The sequence below is a fragment of the Panthera leo genome, chromosome A2 (genome assembly GCF_018350215.1).
Source record: "Panthera leo isolate Ple1 chromosome A2, P.leo_Ple1_pat1.1, whole genome shotgun sequence".
NCBI classification, from domain to species: domain Eukaryota; kingdom Metazoa; phylum Chordata; class Mammalia; order Carnivora; family Felidae; genus Panthera; species Panthera leo.
This window is the reverse complement of record NC_056680.1, coordinates 125,516,460-125,538,709: the sequence shown is the minus strand read 5'-3', so window position 1 is coordinate 125,538,709 and position 22,250 is coordinate 125,516,460. Positions and strand designations below refer to the sequence as shown.

Genomic DNA, 22,250 nt, shown 5'->3' with positions numbered 1-22,250 from the left:
AGGGCCTGCCCTAGTCACTCCAGAAGATCGAGATGGGAGTAAAGTCCCTAGGGCCACTCCCCAGCTCAGTCTGAATTTGTAGGGCGCTCAGAAAGAAAGAATGCACAAGTGTTCTTCAAGAGCAATGCTGAATGAAAAATCGGGTGAGGTCCCTGGCAGTGCTGCCCTTCTGCAGGAGAGACATGGTCACCCACAAGTGTGTTTCATTGGCTGCTAGATTTGAATATGTACAACACACCAGACATCTCTGTCTTCCAGGTCAGCTGAATAAGGATGTGACCTATGCACATTTCTACTCTTTCCTGAACTGTCTCCAGGTGAGCCCACACTGACCTGTTCCAAGGCCACATTCCCTGTTACAGGCCTTGTTCCTCTGTCATCAAAGTGGTGTTTTCTTACTCTCAGGTCAGCCCCTGCCACAGCTGGATGTCCTCCAACAAGACACTCCGGAATCTCACTTCAGAGGTAGGACTGTAGTAGGTCCTTTGATGCCATCTTTGATTATTCCTTCCTGGTGCTTACTGCAGCATTTCTGCTGGGAATGGGATTTGGGCAAGGCAATGGCCTCCAAACTGATGAATAAAAATGTCAACTTCTAGGGTTCTTGAGAAGTCGAGAGAATGTGGGGTGCCCTGTCTCTCTCTTTCTGCCTCGCTCTGGGTTTTTGGCTCTTGCTGTGTCTCTCGGTCACTGTCTCTGTGTGTGCCTGCCTCTCTTGTGCATGCATGTACACACATACACCCCTTTTGAAGCTGGTCTTAGGCGTATTTGTAGAAATAGAAGTGAGCAAGGATAGGCCCATGTATGACTGGTGTTCTCCCAAGGTACACGAGGACCAGGTACTCGATAGCCTTCCTCTCTTCTCTGATGGAATACATGGTTCATACACTTCTTTCACTGATGGTGAATAATCTCTTTGTAAGAGATTTATTGATTTTTTTTTTTGCAAAAGAAGTATATTTCAATTAAAAAAACTTGGAGAATGTAAAAAAGCACAAAGAATATCAACACAAATTACCCCAAATCCCACCACCCAAAGGCAATATGTATGTATGTTTTTCCAATATTACCTTCATAGATATTTTGGGGGTTTTGCCTACATAGTATCAGAATACACATATTGTTTTGTGCCTTCTAACATTAATAAGTTATTCTCCACATCATAATTTTATAATCATTTTAAAGTATACAATATATGAATATACCATGATTTATTTCTCACCTTAGTGTTGGACATAAAGGTTGTTTCCAATTTTCCAATATGAAAAATAGCATTGTGATGAACCTCTGTGTGTATATATTTTTTCTATGCCCTGTCTATTTCCTTCAGACAAATTCTTAGAAAAATTATTGGGTCAAAGTGTATGCCAGGTTTAAGGGTTTGATCCCTATTTCCAAATTGCTCTCTGGAAAGTTTAAACGAATTGACATTCTCAGTCACCTCTCCCGTGGCAATATTCTGTATTATCATGATTATTCATCTTTTCTTTGCCAATCCCGTGGGAAAGAAGTGGTATCTTATTACTTTAATTTTCACTGATTTATTCCTAATGAATCTTAACAGTTTTGTGTCTTCGTTAGCCACTTGTACATGACTAGACTGTAATGTGCAGAGCAACCCACTGCTGAGGGCTTGGAGTGAGGGTGATGATTATCAATTTCTTTGTTCTGCCTGAATTGTCTCACTGAAGTGTAGGCTTTACAGAATTCTCCCTGTTTCCTTTGTATTCAGAGAGCAAAACAACTCTCCAATACACTGAAAAATATTGCAACCAGCCAGAAATTTACCAACTTCGATCTTTTCTATGCAGACTTTGACTTCCAAGAAGGTAAGTTTTGCTGGAAGGAGGTGTTGGCACAAGACAGAAGTAGCAGCTACAGTTTAGAGCCTGACTGGGCAAAGTGTTTGTAAGGCAACAGGCAGTAGGTTGGGTGGGGAGGCTCCTGTATGTTCTGACATACTAATAGCTCTGAGTATTAGAAAAAGGTGAAGTGTGAGACCCTCTCTGGGAGAGTGGAAGTTTACCATCACCTATTCATTTCAGCATCGTTTTAGAATTCCTGAAGCAACAGAGCCATGACCAGTGGGAAACAAATTTGGGCCAGGAGCCAGCAGATCAGTGGAATCACCTAACTCATTCTTGCCTGTTTACCAATGCCTTGCTTACCTAAAGATGAGTGTGGCAGGAAGGAGGGATAAGGTGGTGCCTCCCAGATGCACATGAAATTACCTACAGAGTCAATAGCAGTGCAGACTCCCAGACACCACACATGATGTAACTTATGAGAGTCTTTAAGGGAGGGACCTCAGATTTGCTTGTGGTAAAGTGGACAATCCATATCCCAGCTTTCTGGAAAGAATATCACTGTTTCTTTCCTAGCATTCTGTCCAGACACTGGGGTCACTGATGGACGGCCATGCAAAAAATAGGCATGATTATCGGAGCTACTGATTTATCCTTTACATCTTGACTCTGAAAAATGGTTATTTATTGACTTTATTCCTCTCAGCCTCGTTTTCATTGCTAAGCACTTGTTATACAAGAGAAAAACCTCCTGTTGATTGACTGCCAGCTGAGATGATGCTAATGGAAAGCTTTACAGCGTATGCAAATGATGGAAGGTGTCTCACCCAGAGTTTATCATCTCCATCTCCCCACCACCAACAACCCCAGCCCCAGCATCTGGGATGAAGCAGATGGCCATCATGAATTATCAAATTTTACATTAGCTGACAAGTACTGCATTGCACACTCTAACACTTCAAGTCTGAACATCTTTTCAACAGGACTGATCTCCCTTAACTAGATTTCCTGCCCGGGTGATACATAATTCTCTCATGGGGAGAGACATTTTGATAAATAACCTCTCATTAAAACGCAGAGCTAAGGACTCATTAATGAATTCCTGGTGTAAACAAATGCACCACCAAGTGATCTTTGATGATCATCAACCTTGAATATAGATAAAGTTATTAAAAATATAATAATGTCTAACATTCACATGGGACTTTTCATTTTCCAAAGTAATCTCTAGCTCTGTCGTTTATTGTCTTTGGGAATGTAGGCAGTTCCCTGAACATGTCTAAACTCTCCTTTCCAGACCTGGAACTGGGGGTACCATATCTTCATAACGGATCTTTGTGATGATTATATGAAACAAATGTGTAATTCTCCTAAGTGCTGTGCCTGGTACACACATAGTCAGTGCCCAGGAAAGAGCACCGTTCCCTCACACCCTTGTACTCAATGTGGGGTTCAGAATGAGCAGCATCCACACCACCTGGGCTCTAGTTACAAATGCAGGGCTCCCAGGCCCCACTTTTAATTAGGACCTACCTCACTGGAATTTTGCCTTTTAACATAATCCACAGATGAACCATATGCATGTTAAAATTTAATAAATGGGGCTCTATAATACTACAAGATTAAGATTTAGTCATCCAATTTTTCCTAAGTCCTACTATGTACCGTGTAGGTGCTAGGGATACAGCTGTCAGAAAAACAAAACAGTCCTTATCTTCATGAAGGATACAGAGAGAAGAGCTTTACCCTTGACTTAGTACTACCAGCTTTCCACTGGTAACCTAACAGGCTTGAAGTTGAGGTTCATCAGCCCATTCTTGTCCTCACAGCAACAATAAATGCATCAAAGAAGCAAAACGTTCAGTTAAACTGAACTGAGCATTCTAAACCAAAATGGCAGTAGGTTATTACTGAGAAACCTCCTTGGCATTTGTCCTTGCTTGGCAACTCTCATCAACAGTTTCAGGAATTTCCTGAGAGGCACTTATGAAAAATAAATCTGAAGACCCAGTTTTGGTCGAGGGCCTTCTTTGGCTTCTCCGTGTGAAGTTAGCGGGCACAGTGGAGGGATGGTGCAGGCAGAGGAAATGGTGGCCTGGGATCTGCCCCCCAGTGAACATCTGATACAGCAGAGGGATCATCTACTCCCAGATGCATCCCCATGGTAACCGCCACACCTGGGCAGCTCACCGTCCCAGAAATCCTGTAGCTGCAATGTGCTCTGATAGAGCCCAGGTATAACTGTGCCTCTAGCCCAGCTCAGACACAGAATGACTGTGTAACCAACCTTAAGTAAATTAAATAACCAGTCTGCTTTGTCTTCTTTTGTGTAAGGTAGCAAGAACTAAGCTGGGGAGGAGGGCTGCTATGTGAACACAGAGCCAACTCTGCTATGTACTGAGAACTCTGTTAGCCTCCCGCCACCACTGCCATCAGTGTATGCCAAGCACCTAGTATGTTCTTCTAAGGCTTATTATAGAAGGAGACTAAATGTTGGTTCTCTTCCAACATCCAACCCACCTCCTATCACCACTCATACCTGTGGATCACTTTGAGTTCCCTAGAGGAAGCTGTGGTAGAATGTATCTCATTGGCACTGCGGTCTTCTGTTACCAGACCCAAAAATTGCATAGCCACATATTAAACCGGCAGTCTTTTTTTTTTCAATATATGAAGTTTATTGTCAAATTGGTTTCCATACAACACCCAGTGCTCATCCCAAAAGGTGCCCTCCTCAATACCCATCACCCACCCTCCCCTCCCTCCCACCCCCCATCAACCCTCAGTTTGTTCTCAGTTATTTTTTTCAATATATGAAGTTTGTTGTCAAATTGGTTTCCATACAACACCCAGTGCTCATCCCAAAATAAACCGGCAGTCTTAATGGTCACAAGAAAATCTCCCCGCTCCTTTCAGTGCTGTATTTGAGCTGACTGTTGCATCACAAATATCCTCATTTTTCCATACAAAATTTACATGTCCACACCCTGTGGCAGAGCAAATTGCAACTGAGGGTCCCTGTCTCTTGAGGGCAGGCATGAGACCTATCTGTTCTCCACTCTGACAGCCTCAGTCCCACCGTGAAAGGCTATTGCTCATCTCCAAAGATTCTTTTTTGTCTCTTGCTGACTCATCCTCTCACTGGTTATAAGCTAAACAGAGGAAGCAATTTTTCCTTCCTTCAGGAAATGCCAGCTTGAGCAGGTGATGTCCTTTTTCTTTGTCTGTACCACACCTCCCAAACAGAGGAAGGAAAATGCTGCTTGGCCGACAAGGCCATTTTTACACTGACAGCTTAAATATACCACCTGCCCTCAGTTTCCAAGACAACTCAATTGGGTAAACTGGGTTCTTAGTTCTTCCCATGTGTATGTTTGTAAAACAAACAATGACTTCATGGTACTGACCAGAGCTCAGATTTCTTGTTTTAAATATCTACTAGTGTTACTGTTCATCAAGATGCTATCAAGTGTTTTGTGACTCTTCCTCATTGATTTCTATTGCATCTTTGAAAAACTGGTCATTAGCAGAGTTACTTTGACTTTGCAGATACAGAAAATACGTTATGCACCAAATCCTGAGAGATCATTCATGATCATTTAAGAAGCTTCATTTGGGTCTTCTGAACAAATAGCAATTTGTTTACCTATTTTTAATTATGGTCCCAAGTAGGAGGAAAACAGACCACCTTCCCATGCTTCCCCTGCTTGGACCTCCACCTCTAAAATCAGAGAAGAAATAAGACCACTGTCTGGTGTTGCATTTATTCTAAGAAAGCAAAATTTCTCCCTGAGATAAACAAATGTAAAAGGGTCGCTCTAACACTGGGCACAACACAGGTAAAACCTTAGCCTCTTGCCTGTGAGTTATCGATTCTCCCTTTAAGTGTTATAAAACTGATGTCTGCAGATGTGCAATGACTGGTAACCCTTGCAGACACAATAATCATGTGAGAAAACAATGGTTTTCACTCTTAATAGTCTGATCGTAGCCTTGGTAACCTGTGGCATTTATTTTAACACTTACTGGATTATTCTATATGCTAAGCCAGTTCTTCTAAAGTTGGACTCCCTCGTAGTGGTGAGGGATGGGGACTTGTGCAGCAGCAGGAACATGTTTCCTGGAAGGAAGGAATATGTTGTCACTGACTCCCAATAAAATCCAGATGCAAAATATGAAGGAATGGCTCAAGGGTGGCCATTTTGCCAGGAAAGAAGACAACAGAAATAGGTGATCCTGTGTCTAGGGATTCAAACCACCAGCAGGAATTTTTCCCTGAGCTCTGAGAAGAGCAGCAGTATTTGCAGCCCCTCAGAGTACAGGGATTGGATAGCAAGCAGGGGTGGCACACTGTGATATTAGGACTAATTACAAAAGCAGCAATGTACTGATTCAGCTCTGGAACAAGCTTCACTTGCCCAGTCAAAGCTTCCAGTAGAATTTTCATTCCTTCCCTTGGGGTGAGATGAGGGGCATGGGGGAACGAAGAGAGCGCACATCCCTGCTCTTGAGTCTTTGTCAGGTGGAGGGGGAAGAACTGGAAAAATCTATGTCTTGCTCCCCTCTCTGGACAGCAAGGAAGTGAAGGTATTGGTGATGCTGGGAGCAGTACATTTCAAATATTTATTTCTGGAGGCTCTCTAGGGACTTGGAATTTCCTTGAGGAGTTCTTCCTGGCTGTGTAGTATTACACTGTAGAGTTAATGGTGCTGTTGCCTTGGAGCAACTGATATTCTTGATCTCTTACTCCTGTTGAAGGGCAGTTTTATTGCTTTTCATCACTTTGGGGCTCATAATATTTCCTTTGTTGCCATACTCACTCTAAATGTGATGTTGAGATAATTTTATGTAATTATATTTCTGGCAAACTATATGACTTTTAATGGTGATTGCTTGACATACACAGGCAGTATCTGGAAATGGCAGCCTACATAAAGAGATGTTAACAAATGTTTAATTTTCCCTCCTTTTCTTGCAATACTCACCCACTGAGAAATGAGGTGAATTTACATTGATGTTGAATATTTCAGAGCTCACCTTTTCTCACCACCCTCTTCACTGCACAAACCATCTTCACCTAATACCCTCACACATTTTCTTCCTGAGTTAAGAAAAAGAAGACCATACAATGGGAAGATCACTTCCATTCAGAAAGCCTCCAGACAGAGATAATAGCCCAGAGCAGCCACAATTGAGTAAGCATCACCCCAGGGGTGGTGGGCAGCTCTGACATTTTCCACTTGGTCCTTGCTCTCTAACATCAAAAGCTGGCAGTCACTTGGTCACTCATAGAAGCATGCAGTTAATCCTCTGGTTGTGTGTGTGCCCTGCAGTGACAGAGGAGTGGCAGAAGAGAGGCGGGGAGCCCTGGCAGCTCATTGAACCAGTGGATGGATTCCACCCCAATGAGGTAAGTGCAATCACACAGCAGTGGCTGAAGGTTATATCTTGGGTTACATTTAAAATATAGTTATGCATCTATGTTTATCATTATCCCATTTTGTTCCAGAAAAAATTTGAGGTAATGTAAACACATGTGTAAAATAGAAGATTCAATAAAATAAAGTGAAAATCAGAGTAAAAAGCCAATAAGATAGAAATGATACCTGGCTTCCTCACTTAATGTCTACAGTTGATAAAATGTGTGCAGGGTGGTCCTGAGAAACTGCTGGTGAGAGCCTACAAAATCAGCTGTGTGGTCTAGGGACTGATGTAAAAAGAGGCATAAGTCATGGCCCCCATTAAAATAAATAAATAAATAAATACATACATACATACATAAATACATAAGTAAGTAAATAAATAAATAAATAAATAAATAAATAAATAAGTCACATACTCAAAAACAATCACAAGGATTCCTGGAAGAGAGACCTATGAGAAATTTCTTCTATGGATCTTTCCAGAAAGGACACTGAATGAGAGGAGAACAGTGTCCTTACCAATATCCTGCAGTAAGAGCTGTGTCTTATCTAGGGTTCCAAGGTACAATTCTAGAAAGTAGTTCTACTCTGGCCTCTTCCCAGAGCAAGGGGAGCTGGAGGGACTCTGTCCCTTCCTACCCACATGCTCTCCTTTATCCGAACTTCAACAAGGGAAGCTCCACTTTTATCTGTTATACATACTAGACTTGCTCATGATGTATCTTCCTTTAAAAAACAAATGAATAAGTATGGGGGTAATTCTGTCACTTTTCAAATTTTGAAAGCTGGCAATCCTTTGCAACTGTAGTCTTTCTGGCCTAGCCTTTGGTGGGTACAGTGTGGCAATGACAAGGGTCTAAACCAGAGAAGCATCCTGGTGTGCTCTCGTCATGGCCCCTGTCTCGGTGGTCAGCTGGGGCACAGGGAGAGCTGACCATCCCCTCAGGAGCTTGAATGAAATGCACTGTAGGCTCCAGGGAGTACCTACAGACAGGGCTAAGAACTGCCTCATTGGGAAAAACAAAAAAGTGCCGCTCCACTGACAGATGAATATACAGTGGAGTCCCACAAATGCTGGGAAAATTTAAAGTAAGCATTTAAATACCCATCTCCCTGTTTTCAACAACCAAAAATAAATAAATAAATAAATAAATCTAAGTAACCCACCTCAGAATATCTAATTTTCCTGTGTCTCATTTGGATGAACTGATCCAACAGAATTATTGCCTAGAAATTGGCTAAATACTAGATTTCTTCTCCCCACAGAAATGATGACTTTCGTTATAGAGTAATTTTTAATATGGAGACTTTCTTTGTGGCAATAATTAGGTAGTGGTTCTTGTTATTCCCACAAGTCACAGAATTTTACCTTTCTGATTCTGTAGAGAATTGAGGATATAAAGAAATATAGAAGGAGTTAATTAGGAACAGACTAAAAAGCAGAGGGTCAAAAATAGCTTTGTTTTATCCTTCTGGACCTATCTGTCTGATCCATCAAAAGGCCATCCTGTCCCTGACACTTAAAATAATATTAGGGTTCAAAGTGTGTCAAATTAAGGCTTTATCTTGCACTCAAACAGTTTTGCCTATAACTAATTATTGAGAACAGGGTCAAAAGCTGAAAATCAGGGAGGCACCTGGCAGGCTCAGTCAGTAGAGTATGCAACTCTTGATCTCAAGGTTGTGACTTCCAGCCCCATGTCAGACGTGAAGCCTACTTCTAAATAAATAAATAAATAAATAAATAAATAAATAAATAAATATAAAAAAGCTGAAAATCGGTATGTGCCATAATTGTATGTTATTCCTGAGAGATTTGTTCACATGCTGGTAGTGGATGATGGCGTGGTGGAGCCACATTGCAAGTGGGCACCAATGGGTAGCCATGATGAAAACCTGCCTATTCGTCATGTATATTGAACTGAAGAGTCCAGACTGCAACGTGCCATCCAAAAATGTTTATTGAGTGCCCACCCCATGTCAAACACAGTGAGAATTCAAGAGTGAACAAGAAACTGCCCCTGCCATCTAAGGAGATTATAGTATAGAGGGAAAGAATGACAAGTGAACAGATAATTAAATAGAAAGTGGTTGATGCTTCCATTTGTGCAAGCCCGGTATATGGAAGCACTGTGAGGGATGGGATGGGAGAGAGGGGTGTTTGGAAGAGTTTTCAGAGGCGCCCACTCAGAGCTAAGACCAAGAGCTAGTCAAGTGCAGAGAAGAGGGAGGGTCTGCACAAAGTGTTCTGAGCAGAGGAAATGCACTGGCCAAGACCTGAATGAAAAAAAAAAACAAAACAAAAAAACAACAGGGCATGTTGGAGGAAGTAAAAGTGCCGCAGTGAGGCCAGGACAAAGAGTATGGGAGGGGGATTGAGAGAGAGGAATCAAGACAAGTATTCAGAGACCAGATTACGTAATGCCTGTATGGGATTTGACCTTTTTCCTGTGGGGAAGAGGGAGCCACTGAAGGTTTTTAAGCAAGAAAGAAAAATAACCAGACTTGTGGTAGCATCCTGGAGAATGGTGCAGTAGGGCCCCGCTAGAGGGAGGGAGACCATCTGGAGAAGCTTCTGTGTGTGACAGGTGATGGCCCAGGAGGAATAGGCAGAAAGAGAAAGGTTTGTATTGAGTTTCATTCACAGTTAAGTCCACAGAACATGGTCGTTTATTGGATGTGAGGGTGAAAGAGAAAGAGATGCTTAGCGTAACACTTTTTATGACTTGAGAGATTGGATAGATGATTCTGTTGCTCACTGAGGTAAAGAACACACAGGATGGAGTGGTTTGAGGAGTTTGTCACATGTTGGACTCAAGTTGCCTACAGGACATCCAAAATGAGGATGTCCTTTTAGCAGATAATATGCAAGCTTAGAGCTCAGGAAGGGGTCTGGGTGGGAGCTGCAGATGCGAGCACATCAGGATAGACTTGTGACTTGAGGCCTTGAAGAGGAGCCTCTGGAGGAACCTGCAAACTCCCCTCCCAATGAAGCACCTTACAGCAGAGGGAGTGTTAATGGATCCTTTTAGATCCTTATGTTAATAGTTTAAAAACTAACACTTAAAATTGCCACACACACACACACACACACACACACACACACACACACACAAGCACATGGTCCACAAAACATGGTCAGCTATGGGAGTCCACATCTTTTCCATCTTAAAAGAGCAAGATGGGCAATGTTGGTTTAAGGACCTCATGCTAATGGCATGGACAGAATACCAACCAAAGGAGTAGACTCGGGACTTGTTCAAATGCCATCTCACCAATTCCTATCCAAGCAAAAACAGCTGGTCCTGGTCCCTTAACCACCAAAGGGGGAACAGGCTTTATCTTATTGGCCTATTCTTCCTAAAATTCTGCTAGAGAAGCAGCGGAAGTGTCTAACCACTATTGACTCAACTTCTCCAATTTTCTTAGGAAGACAAGTTTAAGTACAAACATGAGTTGTGTTATGATTGATACATTATAATTTTTTAACCAAATTACATCCACCATCTTTGCTTATATTTTAATGGAAATAACCAGGCAAAGGAAAACTCCCAATATAGACTGAGAACTGCTTTATCTTTTCATCTCACTCCCCAAACGTAGAACCAGAAATTTAAAAAATAACTTCTTTAGTATGAGGGGGAGACATAGAAGGTTATAATGCTGGACATGATGGTTGATGGGGTTTGGTGGGTAGGAAGGAGATGACTCACAGGACTGGGCATTTGGATGAACAGAAATGAAAAAAACCAAGTCAAGGAACCCCAAAGAAGAAAGGGCAGATTTGAGCATTCTGAATTTGGGGTGCCTGCACAAAATTCAGATGGAATTGTCTAAATCAGCATTAGATCAAATTGATGGGTTCTGATCTCAGGACAGGGGCCCAGCTAGGGGACACAGGTTTGGAAATCACCAGCATCTAGTTGAGAACTGGAAGCACTCTCAAGGATGGATTGGGCCACGGGATCAAATTGTGGCCATTGCCCATTGCCTCCAGCAAGAGCAGATGTAGTGAAGAGGGGAAAATGGCAGCCAAACTGCTGACAAAATGCAAAGGAAGCCTGACTTATAAAAGAAATGATATTACAAAGACCCAAGACCCAGGTCTGTGGCCTGCAGAAGCGGCAACAATTCTACCAGTTCAAATAATCACTTTTTAAAATATCTGCGAAGTTAAGCCTCTGAAGAGACACTTAGGAGATCTCTGCCTAAAACCAGACAATAGTAAATAAAAAATGCTGAAAGAGCCACAGACATACATCAAGTCCAGATTCCTTGACTACTCTGAGACCACTCAGCTAAACATACCTGACCCCTCCTGCCTTAGCAGCTTTGCCCAGCACAGCCCTCTGCTCTCATAAAGCCAACAGCAACTCAAACCATCCTCCTAAACCTCTCGTTGCAAGCAATAAAGTTTCCATGACATCATCTCCACCTTCTCTTGAGCCCTGGACCTTGTACAATACTAGAGTCAGACAAAAGATAAATAATCAATGGATTGGTTTTGCATTATATATGTACTTGGTATATATATATATATATATATATATATATATATATATAAATTATATTTGTATTGTAAATATATATTGGTATATATATATTAATTATATATAATTAATATATATATTAATATATAATATATATATTATATTAATATATTAAATATATAATATATTATATATTAATATATTAATATATATAATATATTATATATTATAATATTATATATATAATTATATATATACTTGGTGTGTGTATATATATATATATATATATATACATATATATATAAAATTGGCTATTAAATGTTAATAGTCTGCAGGGGTTTGTTTATCTCAGCACGTAAGCCCCTGGGAACCCGAAGTCCTGAGCAGACTTGTGGAGTTCCTCTAAGAAGGAAGCAATGTTGGCAGTGGGTAGGGTGGAGAGGAGGGCCTTCTGGGCCAGGGAACCCTCAAACCCAGTCATTTTAGGCTGGCCCTGCCTAGGCACCAGGGACCATATCTCTTCACTTTGCTTTCTACATGAAGCCAGCTAGTAGCAGTGCTTCTGGAATGACACACTGAGTCAGCACAGAGGGGCTAGAGCCGGGACTTTACCTTTTTCCATAGATGTCAGTGTTTAAATCCATCTTACATCATTGTCATGTTGTCAGTTTACAAATTTAAAATTAATTGGGACCAAAGGTAACCAGGCCCAATAGATTGTGTTTGTGGGCAGATTAAGAGCCCCGAGAAGCAAAGCCATGCCTTCCCTGTGGTTAGTTAGGACTTCCCTGCAGGCGTTTAAAAAGCAATCTTACCAAAATAGCCCAGAAATGTTCTTCCTACAGGAAAAATAAATTCAGAGTGCATTTTTAACTTTGGTCTCATAAAACCCCAGAGTTAAATTTAGCCAGGGTTCAACTTAAAAGGGATCAGGGATGATAAGCTTTTGGTAAAACCTATGCAATCTTGCTTTGAATTGCATTTCTTCTTTTAAATATTGCAAAAAGGTAGTTACTGTTTAGGGTTTGATTTTATAGTTGTCTTACTAAAGAGTTCTATTTTTGTAGCAAAATACATGAAATTAGTTTACGAAACAGGCACGTGAAAGAATCCTGGATTATGTGCAGCAGTGACCACTGCTGGGCTTCTGCTGTGTCCAGATGTGTCTCATGAACTTGTGGGGTGGACTCCACACAGTTATGTTTGCTTGGAGGACCAGAGGCTCTCCTGGAGAGGAACTCAGCATAAGTATAAATGTGGTTGAGCAAAGAAGTGTGGCTCAATTTAAAAACTGTCATCAGAAGGGAGAGAGATTCTAAAAGCCATATGGTGGCTAATAGCAAGAATCCAATCAAGAAACTACACCAGTTTCCTCCCATCCTTCTCTCTCTGGACTCACACCTCAATCCTGAGAGATTCTGGGGCTACAGACAAAAACTGAAAGACCTGTTTTGCCAAACTCACATAGGACATTGGGGCGTTAAGTCACCCTTCTTTGTTGCTCCTTTCATGAAAACCTCAAAGAGGAGCCTTTGCGGTGGACCCCTGACCACCACATGGATTTGGTAGCATGAGGGCCCCTAAACAGCAGCAGCAGCAGCAGGCGGACAGGTGCGTGGCAATATCCCACAAAAGCACTGAGGCTGCATGTGTGCCTGCAAAAAAAGCACCAGTGCTCCTCAGATGTGGGCTTAGCCAGAGGAAGGGGCACACCTGCTGGAGTTGGCAGTGGTGTGTGGGCCAGAGAAGCACCACCCACGCGGCAGCTATCTGGACTCACTGCAGCTGGGGCCGTGCAAGAGCATGCAGGCAGCTGAGTCAACTGCAAAGGAAGAGACTCTGAAGGGCCTACCTCCGTTAACCAGAAAATCCCACTTAACTACAACCTCCTATTAGCTAGCCTTCTGCTAGACCAGATTTCATCCCATGCATGTGTTTGGTAGGGTTACTGAGCAAGGCAGCCTCTGAACCCCTTCCGTGCTGCAGAGGTTGTGTATGCTGGCAGGAGGAGGCTGTCCCTGTCCCTTGTCCTGAGGACAAATGTTAGGGAGATGTGTGACAAAAGTCTCCACCGGTGAAGTAAATTATCTTGCACCCATGTGATGGAGTACTGTGCACTGAATAAAAACAATGATGTAGATCTACCTTTAGTGACACAGAAATATGTTTGTAATATAAAGCAAAATAAATAAAAGCAGATTACAGATTGTGGGGGCGATTATTCAAGTGTATGCATTTGTCAACACTCATGAAGCTGTTTATCACAGGAAGTTAATTTTACTGTGTGTAAATCATACCTCAGAAAGAGCAGATTATAAAATGATATTTACAGAAGGATTCAATTTGTGTGTGTATGTGTGTGCACGTGCAAGGCTCTACACCCACTGTTAACATTGGCTACCTCTATTATAATTACAGATGACTTTTATTGTTTTCTCTTTCTGCTTAATTGTCTTTTTAAATTTTTCTCCAGTGAATAGGTATTGCTTTACTATTTTAAACTATGACTAGGGAAGCACGGAAGAAAGTTCATGTTCAAGGAATGGCTAAGTTGGAGTAATGAGGGTAGAGGGTGACTGTGCCTTGCCCTGTGCATCATGGGAGTTATAATAGGAGGTTGGTTATAAGAGAAGCCCATGGTAGGTGCTCAATAAATGTTTGTCACATGAGTGAATGATTATAGTAGGTCATTTTGTCACAAGTCTCTAGTTTAATAATAGCCATGCCACTCTCACTTTAGACCCAATATATTAGCAGTGCACATTCATAAATATTTTCATCTCCATTAGAGTGACAGCCAACTAATTGCTTTCAAACCAAACAGTTACCACATGCTGAAAGCTGATCTCCTTCCTTTTAACTTTCCTTTTCGTATCCTCACCCCATCTCCTCCTATATTAATTTAGATTGGGAAATAAATAACCACAAATGCCTTGGTTTCACATAATTGTTAAGAAGACAGCTTAGGTGTACCAAGTAGAAAGGCAAAAAACATAAAAGAAGAAGCAGTGATCTTTCACAGACATGGCAGCAGCCTCCTTCGTTGAGAAATAGCAGGAAAAACAGCCACAAGAGCTTTGAAGACACTGATTGCTTAGTGTGTGAGAGATGATCACCCCCTTCCCAGGAATCTGCTGGCTTGACAGTTAGCCTAGGGGGAGGGGTGGTATGAGTGTAGAGGGGTGTGTGTGTGTGTGTGTGTGTGTGTGTGTGTGTGTCTGTGATGTGGGGGAAGAGGGTGGATATGGTGTGTGTGGTGTGATGTGATGTGTGTGGTGTTAGGGGTGTGTATGTGGTATGTGTATATGTGGTGGGTGGGTAGGGTGAGTTTCTATTAGACACCACATGGATATGATCAAGATTACATTTCTGGATAGATAGAATTTCGGGTGTACCTCAGAAGGCTCAGGAATGTATTAAAATACTGGGGCTATTTAATGTAGCAACTTAGCCAGTTCTAGTTTTTTCTAACAACTGCTAAAACCTTACACACCATTTAGACCCAGAAAGGTCTTTAGACTGTTTGCTCTAGTCCGCTCATTTTGCAAGTGAGAGAATTGCAGCCGAGAGAGTAGAAGGGGGCTGCCAAACATCCCCAAACACGGGGAGCTGGAGGCCCTGCCTATAGGAATGGTGAACGGGACCTGCCCTTTGGAGACAAGGTCCACATGCTTCTGAGTAAAGTTGGGGACATCCCTGAGCATCTGCCATGAATAATGTGTGCCCCCCCTAAGGTCTTCAGCAATCACATTTATCTTTCAGTATTAAAAAACCCTTTGGAGATATAGCCACCTAGGGCCTCAATGCCTGGCCAGGCCCCATTTGCTAAATAAGGCATTATCTGCAGAGAAAGACTCCTCATCGCAAGCATGTTAATGACAAGCCAGAGGATGGGACAACCAAGAATGGATCCTGCTAACATCACGAGTGAAGGGAGACCTGCTGTAAAACAAAGCAACCTGAGAGTGGGCATTAAGCTGGGAAAGCCAGAGACAGGCCTGTTGTGCATTAAGCCAATCATTGTTCACCCTGGCACCCCAGCCACACTCTTCGTGCTCACAGCCTGCTTCAACCCAGTGACCATGCAGCCTCATCTCCCAGACCCCCAGAGTTGCCCACCATGCCATTCTCTCCCACACCATCTGTCTTTACACACGTTGTGTCCTCGACCAGGTGCAATGTTTCCCACATAATCCCTCTTGGTGAACTCCCCTTGAAAATTCAGCTCCACCATCACCCTCCTTAGAGAGGACCTGCCCCCCCTTCCCTGCCCCCCCGCAGCAGAGTTGGCACCTCCTCCCCTTCCAGCCTCTCACAGCGCCCCCTGTGGGTTTGATGATGTCATTTTGCATGTCTGGTTCCCTCCCTAGACTGGAGTTCCTTGAAGGAAGGATCCATCCCAAGATCCAACCAAGACTGAGGCCTGCAGTCGGTATTAGCTGCCCACAGATAAATGAAAATGTGCACCTGCTGTCTGTTACTAAATAAAAAATCACCTCAAAGGTAGCAGCTCAAAATAATCCAGAACTCACAGTTTCTGTGGGTCAGAGTGCTGGCACAGTTTAACTGGCTCCTCTGCTCAGGACCTCACAAGGCTAACATCCAGGTGTGTCATCCGGGCCACGTCCTCATCCAGAGACTCACCTGAGGAAGAATTGACTTTAGAATAACTTGGGTTGTTGGCAGAATTCATTCATTTCCTTGTGGATGTAGGACTGAGGACCCAGCTTCTTGCTGGATGTCAGCCCCTTGCCGTGTGGACTTCCTGACGAGCCTTCTTACTTCATCAATCCCACAAGGAGAGTCTCCCAAGCAAGACTGCTAGCAAAGCAGAGTCTTAGACAATGTTACACAATCACTGAAGTGACATCCATATCCCATGTTTAGAACCAAGTGATAGGTCCCACCCACATCAAAGTAAGAGGATCATACAAAGACACAAATGTAGGCATCATGGGGACCATTCTGGAGTCTGCCCACCATACAAAGAATACAATAAATCCTGCTGCTAAATTCTTTATTTTGTTGTAATTTTCCTTTTATTCCTCCTTTGGGTTCTCTCTTGCAGGTGGCTTTGCTGCTGTTGGCAGATCGCTTATGGAAGAAAGTGGAACTTCATTGGCCCCAGGTTCTGGGAAAGGAGAATCCATTCAACCCTCAGATTGAACAGGTGTTTGGAGATCAAGGGGGCCACTGAGTGCCTTCAGGATATGCATTCCTGGAAAGCTCAGTGAGGCAAAAACTTGGGTAAATTCATTCAACAAATGGTTATAGGGCTGCCATTTGACAGACTCATTGGTTCCTCCAGCAGCAACTTTGAAAAGTGATTTTCTCTGATTTTGGAGTGTATCTAAATGACAGCATGTGATTCTGTGTGTTTCAAGGATCAGTTCCCTCCAATTGACCTTCCAAGTAACCTTTAATAAAGTGTTTTGGATGCCATTCCAAACAAGAGAGTGTGCCCTTTCACAGCTAATTGTTCTAAAAACAAATGAGAAGTCCAGCAGTGCTCAGCACCTTACCCCGGGTCTTGGTGTGCCAGGACTTGCCCTTGCTCTGTTGCTGCTTCTTCAAGATGGCCAGCAAGTGGGTACTGCCCCTAGGGAGGCTGTGGCTGGCTGCCAAGGACTCTCACATCAGAGCACAAGACTATAAACACAAAATTAGTTACCGACTTGAATGTTTATTTAGAATGAGAAAAGAAATCACAACAAATTACAAATTTGTTTAAAATCCAGATGATTGAAAAATGTGACAATTTTTCTTTCTTTAAAATGTTTTCTTACTTTCTTTGGCTGCACAATCTCATCGTCTTTTCCCAGAACAATGATTTGGTGATATCATTGTCTAAAGAAAGGACAGAAAAGTGAAATGCCTTGCTTTTAACTGATAATTTAGAAGAGTTTCTTGCAGCTCCACAATTCATTATTGGTAAAGTCATGTAAACTTTTAGAATTGTCACATTGGGAAGACCTCTATCCAATTTTTTTTGAGTAGGATCTGTTACAGTCACACTCCCTATTTGTAGTATTGTTCAAGTATTGTTAAAGTTTTGCGTCCATATAAGCACAGGAATTCTGGTAAATTCTATTGCACACCATTCTCATTGGTGTGTCACCTCCCTTGCCCATATCTGATGCAGCCATGGATTCAGGGGTCAGTGGCTGTATATCGAGACCCACATCACACTGCCAGCATCCCACCTCACGTGAGCACATCTTCCCACATTCTGCCCTCAAAACTTGCTTGACAGAGCCCAGAGATGTGGGGCAGGTCTACCCCAGTGGTCCCAGGAAACCGTGAATAAATGCATCAGCATCTTCCTTTAGTGGTCAGTTTGGGAGGCATTCAGTGTGCTTCTCAGGGACAGAATCATCCCCTTTGTTCATGGCAATGATGCCTTCGATGGTGCCTCCTCCTGCCTTCTATCACTCATTGCTCCCTCATTCCTGCTTTCTTGGATGCTTCCCAAATAAACCACCTGCACCTAAATCCTTGTCTCAATAAAGACAAAATTAAAATGTTGGTGTGTGTATAATAGTGTATGCTTTATTATTGAATATATTCCTCATATGAATATACTTCTGTTTTGGTTTGGTTTTTTGTTTTTGTTTTTCCCCCGCCCCTATACTTCTGTTTTGACTAGGCACCAATACAAACCAAATCTCCCACTCACTGTATACCATCCATTGACATGGACCAGCTTCTAGCTTTGTGCATTTCACGCCTTGTTTCTCCTCCATGACCCACACACTTCCCACGCTGGGAGCTGTAGCATAATTTCATACTGTGATTCTACCCATTGGCCCTGCACCTTTGTCACAATACTGATGGACAGTAGGGGCACGCCTGGAAGCCCCACCTATACCACAATGGCTAGCAGTAACCCAGCTGTGCACAGAAATGACTGCAAACCATATAAATATTTCAACCTAAATCCAACCTAAATGGATCTCCACTTCAACTGACTCCAAATGCCCATGGCTATCCCACAGCCACCAGATGTAAAGGAAAGTATACCAGAGAAGAAGCAATTGTGTTTAGAATATCCCACTTTTGGGGCGCCTGGGTGGCTCAGTCGGTTAAGCGGCTGACTTCGGCTCAGGTCATGATCTCGCGGTCCGTGAGTTCGAGCTCCGCGTCAGGCTCTGTGCTGACAGCTCAGAGCCTGGAGCCTGTTTCAGATTCTGTGTCTCCCTCTCTCTGACCCTCCCCCATTCATGCTCTGTCTCTCTCTGTCTCAAAAATAAATAAACGTTAAAAAAAATAGAATATCCCACTTTTGCAAATTTTACAAAGTATATAACCATGCAAACACATTGCTTGGTCCCCTTCTAGGCTTTTGGAAGGGACCCTAAAACTTAATCTTTATTAGCTTTATGGTCAGTCTGCCTCTGCTCACAAGATTAATTTGCCAGTTTGCGGGCGAGCTTCAGTTTTAGGGGCCAAAACACTCAAAATGTTGTCAAACCATTAATTTATGTCACTTGGACAGAATCCTTGGTTTAGCATGACCAGTACACGTCCCGGGGAGGCGGATCAACAGGGGACCAACATGCTGCCAGGAGACTGCTTGGTGCCAGCAAGAAATACAGATGAGGGGAACGAATTGGAGACTATGAGGTGTGGAAGTGTGGGGCTCTGGAAACCTGGTATATCTGTCTCCTCTTGCGGGATGTGTCCCCTAACAGGGTCTTGGTAAGTACATCATTGGTTTTGGTGTTTCAATATCTCATGTTATTTTTTTAAGCACCAAAATACCAATACTTGTTGTAGTGTTGTTTTATTTTTTTAAATCTGAAATCTTAATCATTTAGTCTCAAGATATACCCAGGGAACACAGCAGTAAAATTTTTTATTCCTTCAGAAAGAATTCTATTTCAACTTCCCTCTGTTTAAAATGCTTCCAAGCTACTTTATTGCTATTCTAATTTCTATTTCCCAGACTACTTGTGAAGTTGGTAATCTTGTATTGCTGTTGCTCTTGTTGGGGGGATAGAGAATTCATTTTAGACCTAGTCATTTCCCAGAAGGCCCTGAAGGACTAGAGTTATTTTTAAAATTGGAGGAAACTAGAGGGAGTATATAGGGAGATTCAGAGAGTACAGGGAAGGAGTTCCCAGACTGAATTATCCTGAGGCCAACCACCTTCTTTCTCCAACCCTAGAGGTTATCTCTGTCCCTGCCACTTTTTCCTATTTAAATTCTCTTAGGGACTGAAGCCCCCACCCTGGGGAATAATATCACCGGTACCACCATTCCCCTTCTCCACTTGAACAGGTGCAGGTGGGGAGGCAGAGGTGCCTGGATCCTGAGCCCTGACCTCACTCCTACAGCATGGTCCCATGAAATCAAAGGAGAGAATGGTGCTCCCATCATATATATATATATATATATATATATATATATATATATCACAAATACTGCATGAAATAAGTACTAAATACTATTATCTCCTTAAGAACTAGAGTCCAAGGCCAGACCCTCATCCTGGGGTCAGGAGCCCATAGGTGAGGTATGTCCACTTCTGCCTCCATCTGTATATTCCACTCCATTCCAGACATGTTCCTTCTTTGAGATTCAACCACGTCTTTCTCTCTAGCTTAGGGGTGTCCTGTCCCCATAAAGTGCTTTGTGTACTTCCTATAACTTCTGAGTGTCCAGAATTTACAAGATAGCTGTAGGGGACAGCTTTATTCTTATATTTCTGCACTGGTTCCTCTTGATATACTGTCTTCAGCCTCCAGTTTTTCAGAATCAGTGTGTGAGTACTAGCCTCTGGGAGGCAAGTGAAAGACTTCCTCAGGGTGGCTCACATCCCTCTCCATCCCCTTTCCTCATTCCTGTAGTGGTCTCCTGGACAGATGCACCAGAACAGAAGCTCCAGGAGATAACCTCCTGATCAGTCATGTTCACATGATTTATATCCTGTCCTGTATCCACAGCCTTACAACAATGCCTGCCCCACAATAAGTGCTCAGTAAGAAGTACTAAATGAAGAGGGAATGAATGAATGAATTAATGAGTGAATGAGTGAATACATTAATGAATGAGTGAGTGAATGAATGAGACATTAATTTTGCCTTCCAAGTCACACCATTATTTCTTGCTATTTAAAAACAAAAGGAGCCTCTTTTTTGACATATTTAAATTAGCCTCACGGGATCACACTTGGGTAAAAAGTGTGAAAGTGTAAAAAAGGAAAGCAATCAATGAGAAGATGCCATCCTCCCGGAGACCCTTGGTGGGGAGGCATGGGCTCCTTTATAATCTTCATTTAAATACCTCAACACTATACTGTCATTTGTTTCTCCTGTTTTCAGATGAAGGACCTGTCTACCCTTTGCTATTGAAATAGAGCTCCTCATTTTCTGCATTAACAATTATCAAGAACTTTTATCTCCCCACCACCACTGCTAGGCATTTTTCATTTGGGATAGAGCCTTTTGGGTTTGGGCCTTGGTGAAAAAAATTTCCAGGGCCCCCAAAGTAGATCGGCTAAAAAATTTTTATATGAGATTGTATTGATACACAACATAGCAGGATCTAAGCCCCAGGAACTTGAACTGCTTCCCCACCCTACTTTCTCACCAAGTTAATCCCACTAGAAAAGAGATTCTTAACTAGAGTCCATGGGGACCTTACTCCCCCAGAATTAAGAGTGCTTATGAACTTGAATGGGGAAAAAAAAGACCTTCTTGGGGTGCCTAGGTGGCTCAGTCAGTTGAGGGTCTGACTCTTGATTTTGGCTCAGGCCTTGATCCCAAGGTTGTGGGATTGAGCCCCCATCAGGCTCTGCACTGAGCGTGAAGTCTGCTTAAGATACCCTCTCTCTCTCTATGGGGCACCTGGGTGGCTCATTGGTTAAGCGTCTGACTTCAGCTCAGGTCATGATCTCATGGTTCTTGGGTTCAAGCCCCATGTCTGACTCTGTGCTGACAGCTCAGAGCCTGGAGCCTGTTTCAGATTCTGTGTCTCCCTCTCTTTCTGTTCCTCCCCCTCCTCACACTCTGTCCCTCTGTCTCTCTCTCTCTCTCTCTCTCTCTCAAAAATAAATAAAAGATTTTTTAAAATTAAGATTCTCTCTCTGCCTCCTACCCTGCTCATGCTCTCTCTCTCCAAAAGAATAAAACATTTAAAAAAATAAAAAGTAAAAGACCTTCTAAAAGAGCATTTCCTTTTATTATGAATGTAGGCAACAAGACAGCCATAGTTCTGTCACTAATATTTTACATAGCACATTATATTTGCTGCAGACACAGTCAGTTATCATTATTCATAGGCGTTATGTTCCATAAAGTCATCCTGAACACTGAATTAGCAAATAGTGAAACATTGCTCCTAAGGGAAATTCAGGATTCTGTTCTGCAAGCCTCTGGTCACAACATTATCATCAACCAATCAATACATAATCTTGTTTCATGTGTGGCTTTTGTTTAAAGACACCTTACTTAATGTATAGTTGTTAATTAACCTTGAATTCATAGACAAGAGCACTTTTTTTTAAAGTAGGCTCCACAGCCAACATAGGA

At 42.5% G+C, this 22,250-nt stretch overlaps 1 protein-coding gene across 3 annotated transcripts in view; it reads left to right on the top strand.

Moving 5' to 3' along the window:
- AOAH (acyloxyacyl hydrolase) overlaps positions 1-18,213 on the top strand; it is a 168,451-nt gene extending 150,238 nt beyond the window's left edge. For all 3 annotated transcript variants that reach the window (XM_042922170.1, XM_042922186.1, XM_042922177.1), the window contains exons 18-22: positions 259-317; positions 406-465; positions 1,733-1,829; positions 7,139-7,215; positions 16,787-18,213. In XM_042922170.1, the coding sequence (XP_042778104.1) occupies positions 259-317; positions 406-465; positions 1,733-1,829; positions 7,139-7,215; positions 16,787-16,915 (422 nt within the window). In that variant the 3' untranslated portion in view covers positions 16,916-18,213. The remainder of the gene's footprint in view (positions 1-258; positions 318-405; positions 466-1,732; positions 1,830-7,138; positions 7,216-16,786) is intronic.
- Positions 18,214-22,250: the final 4,037 nt, after the last annotated feature.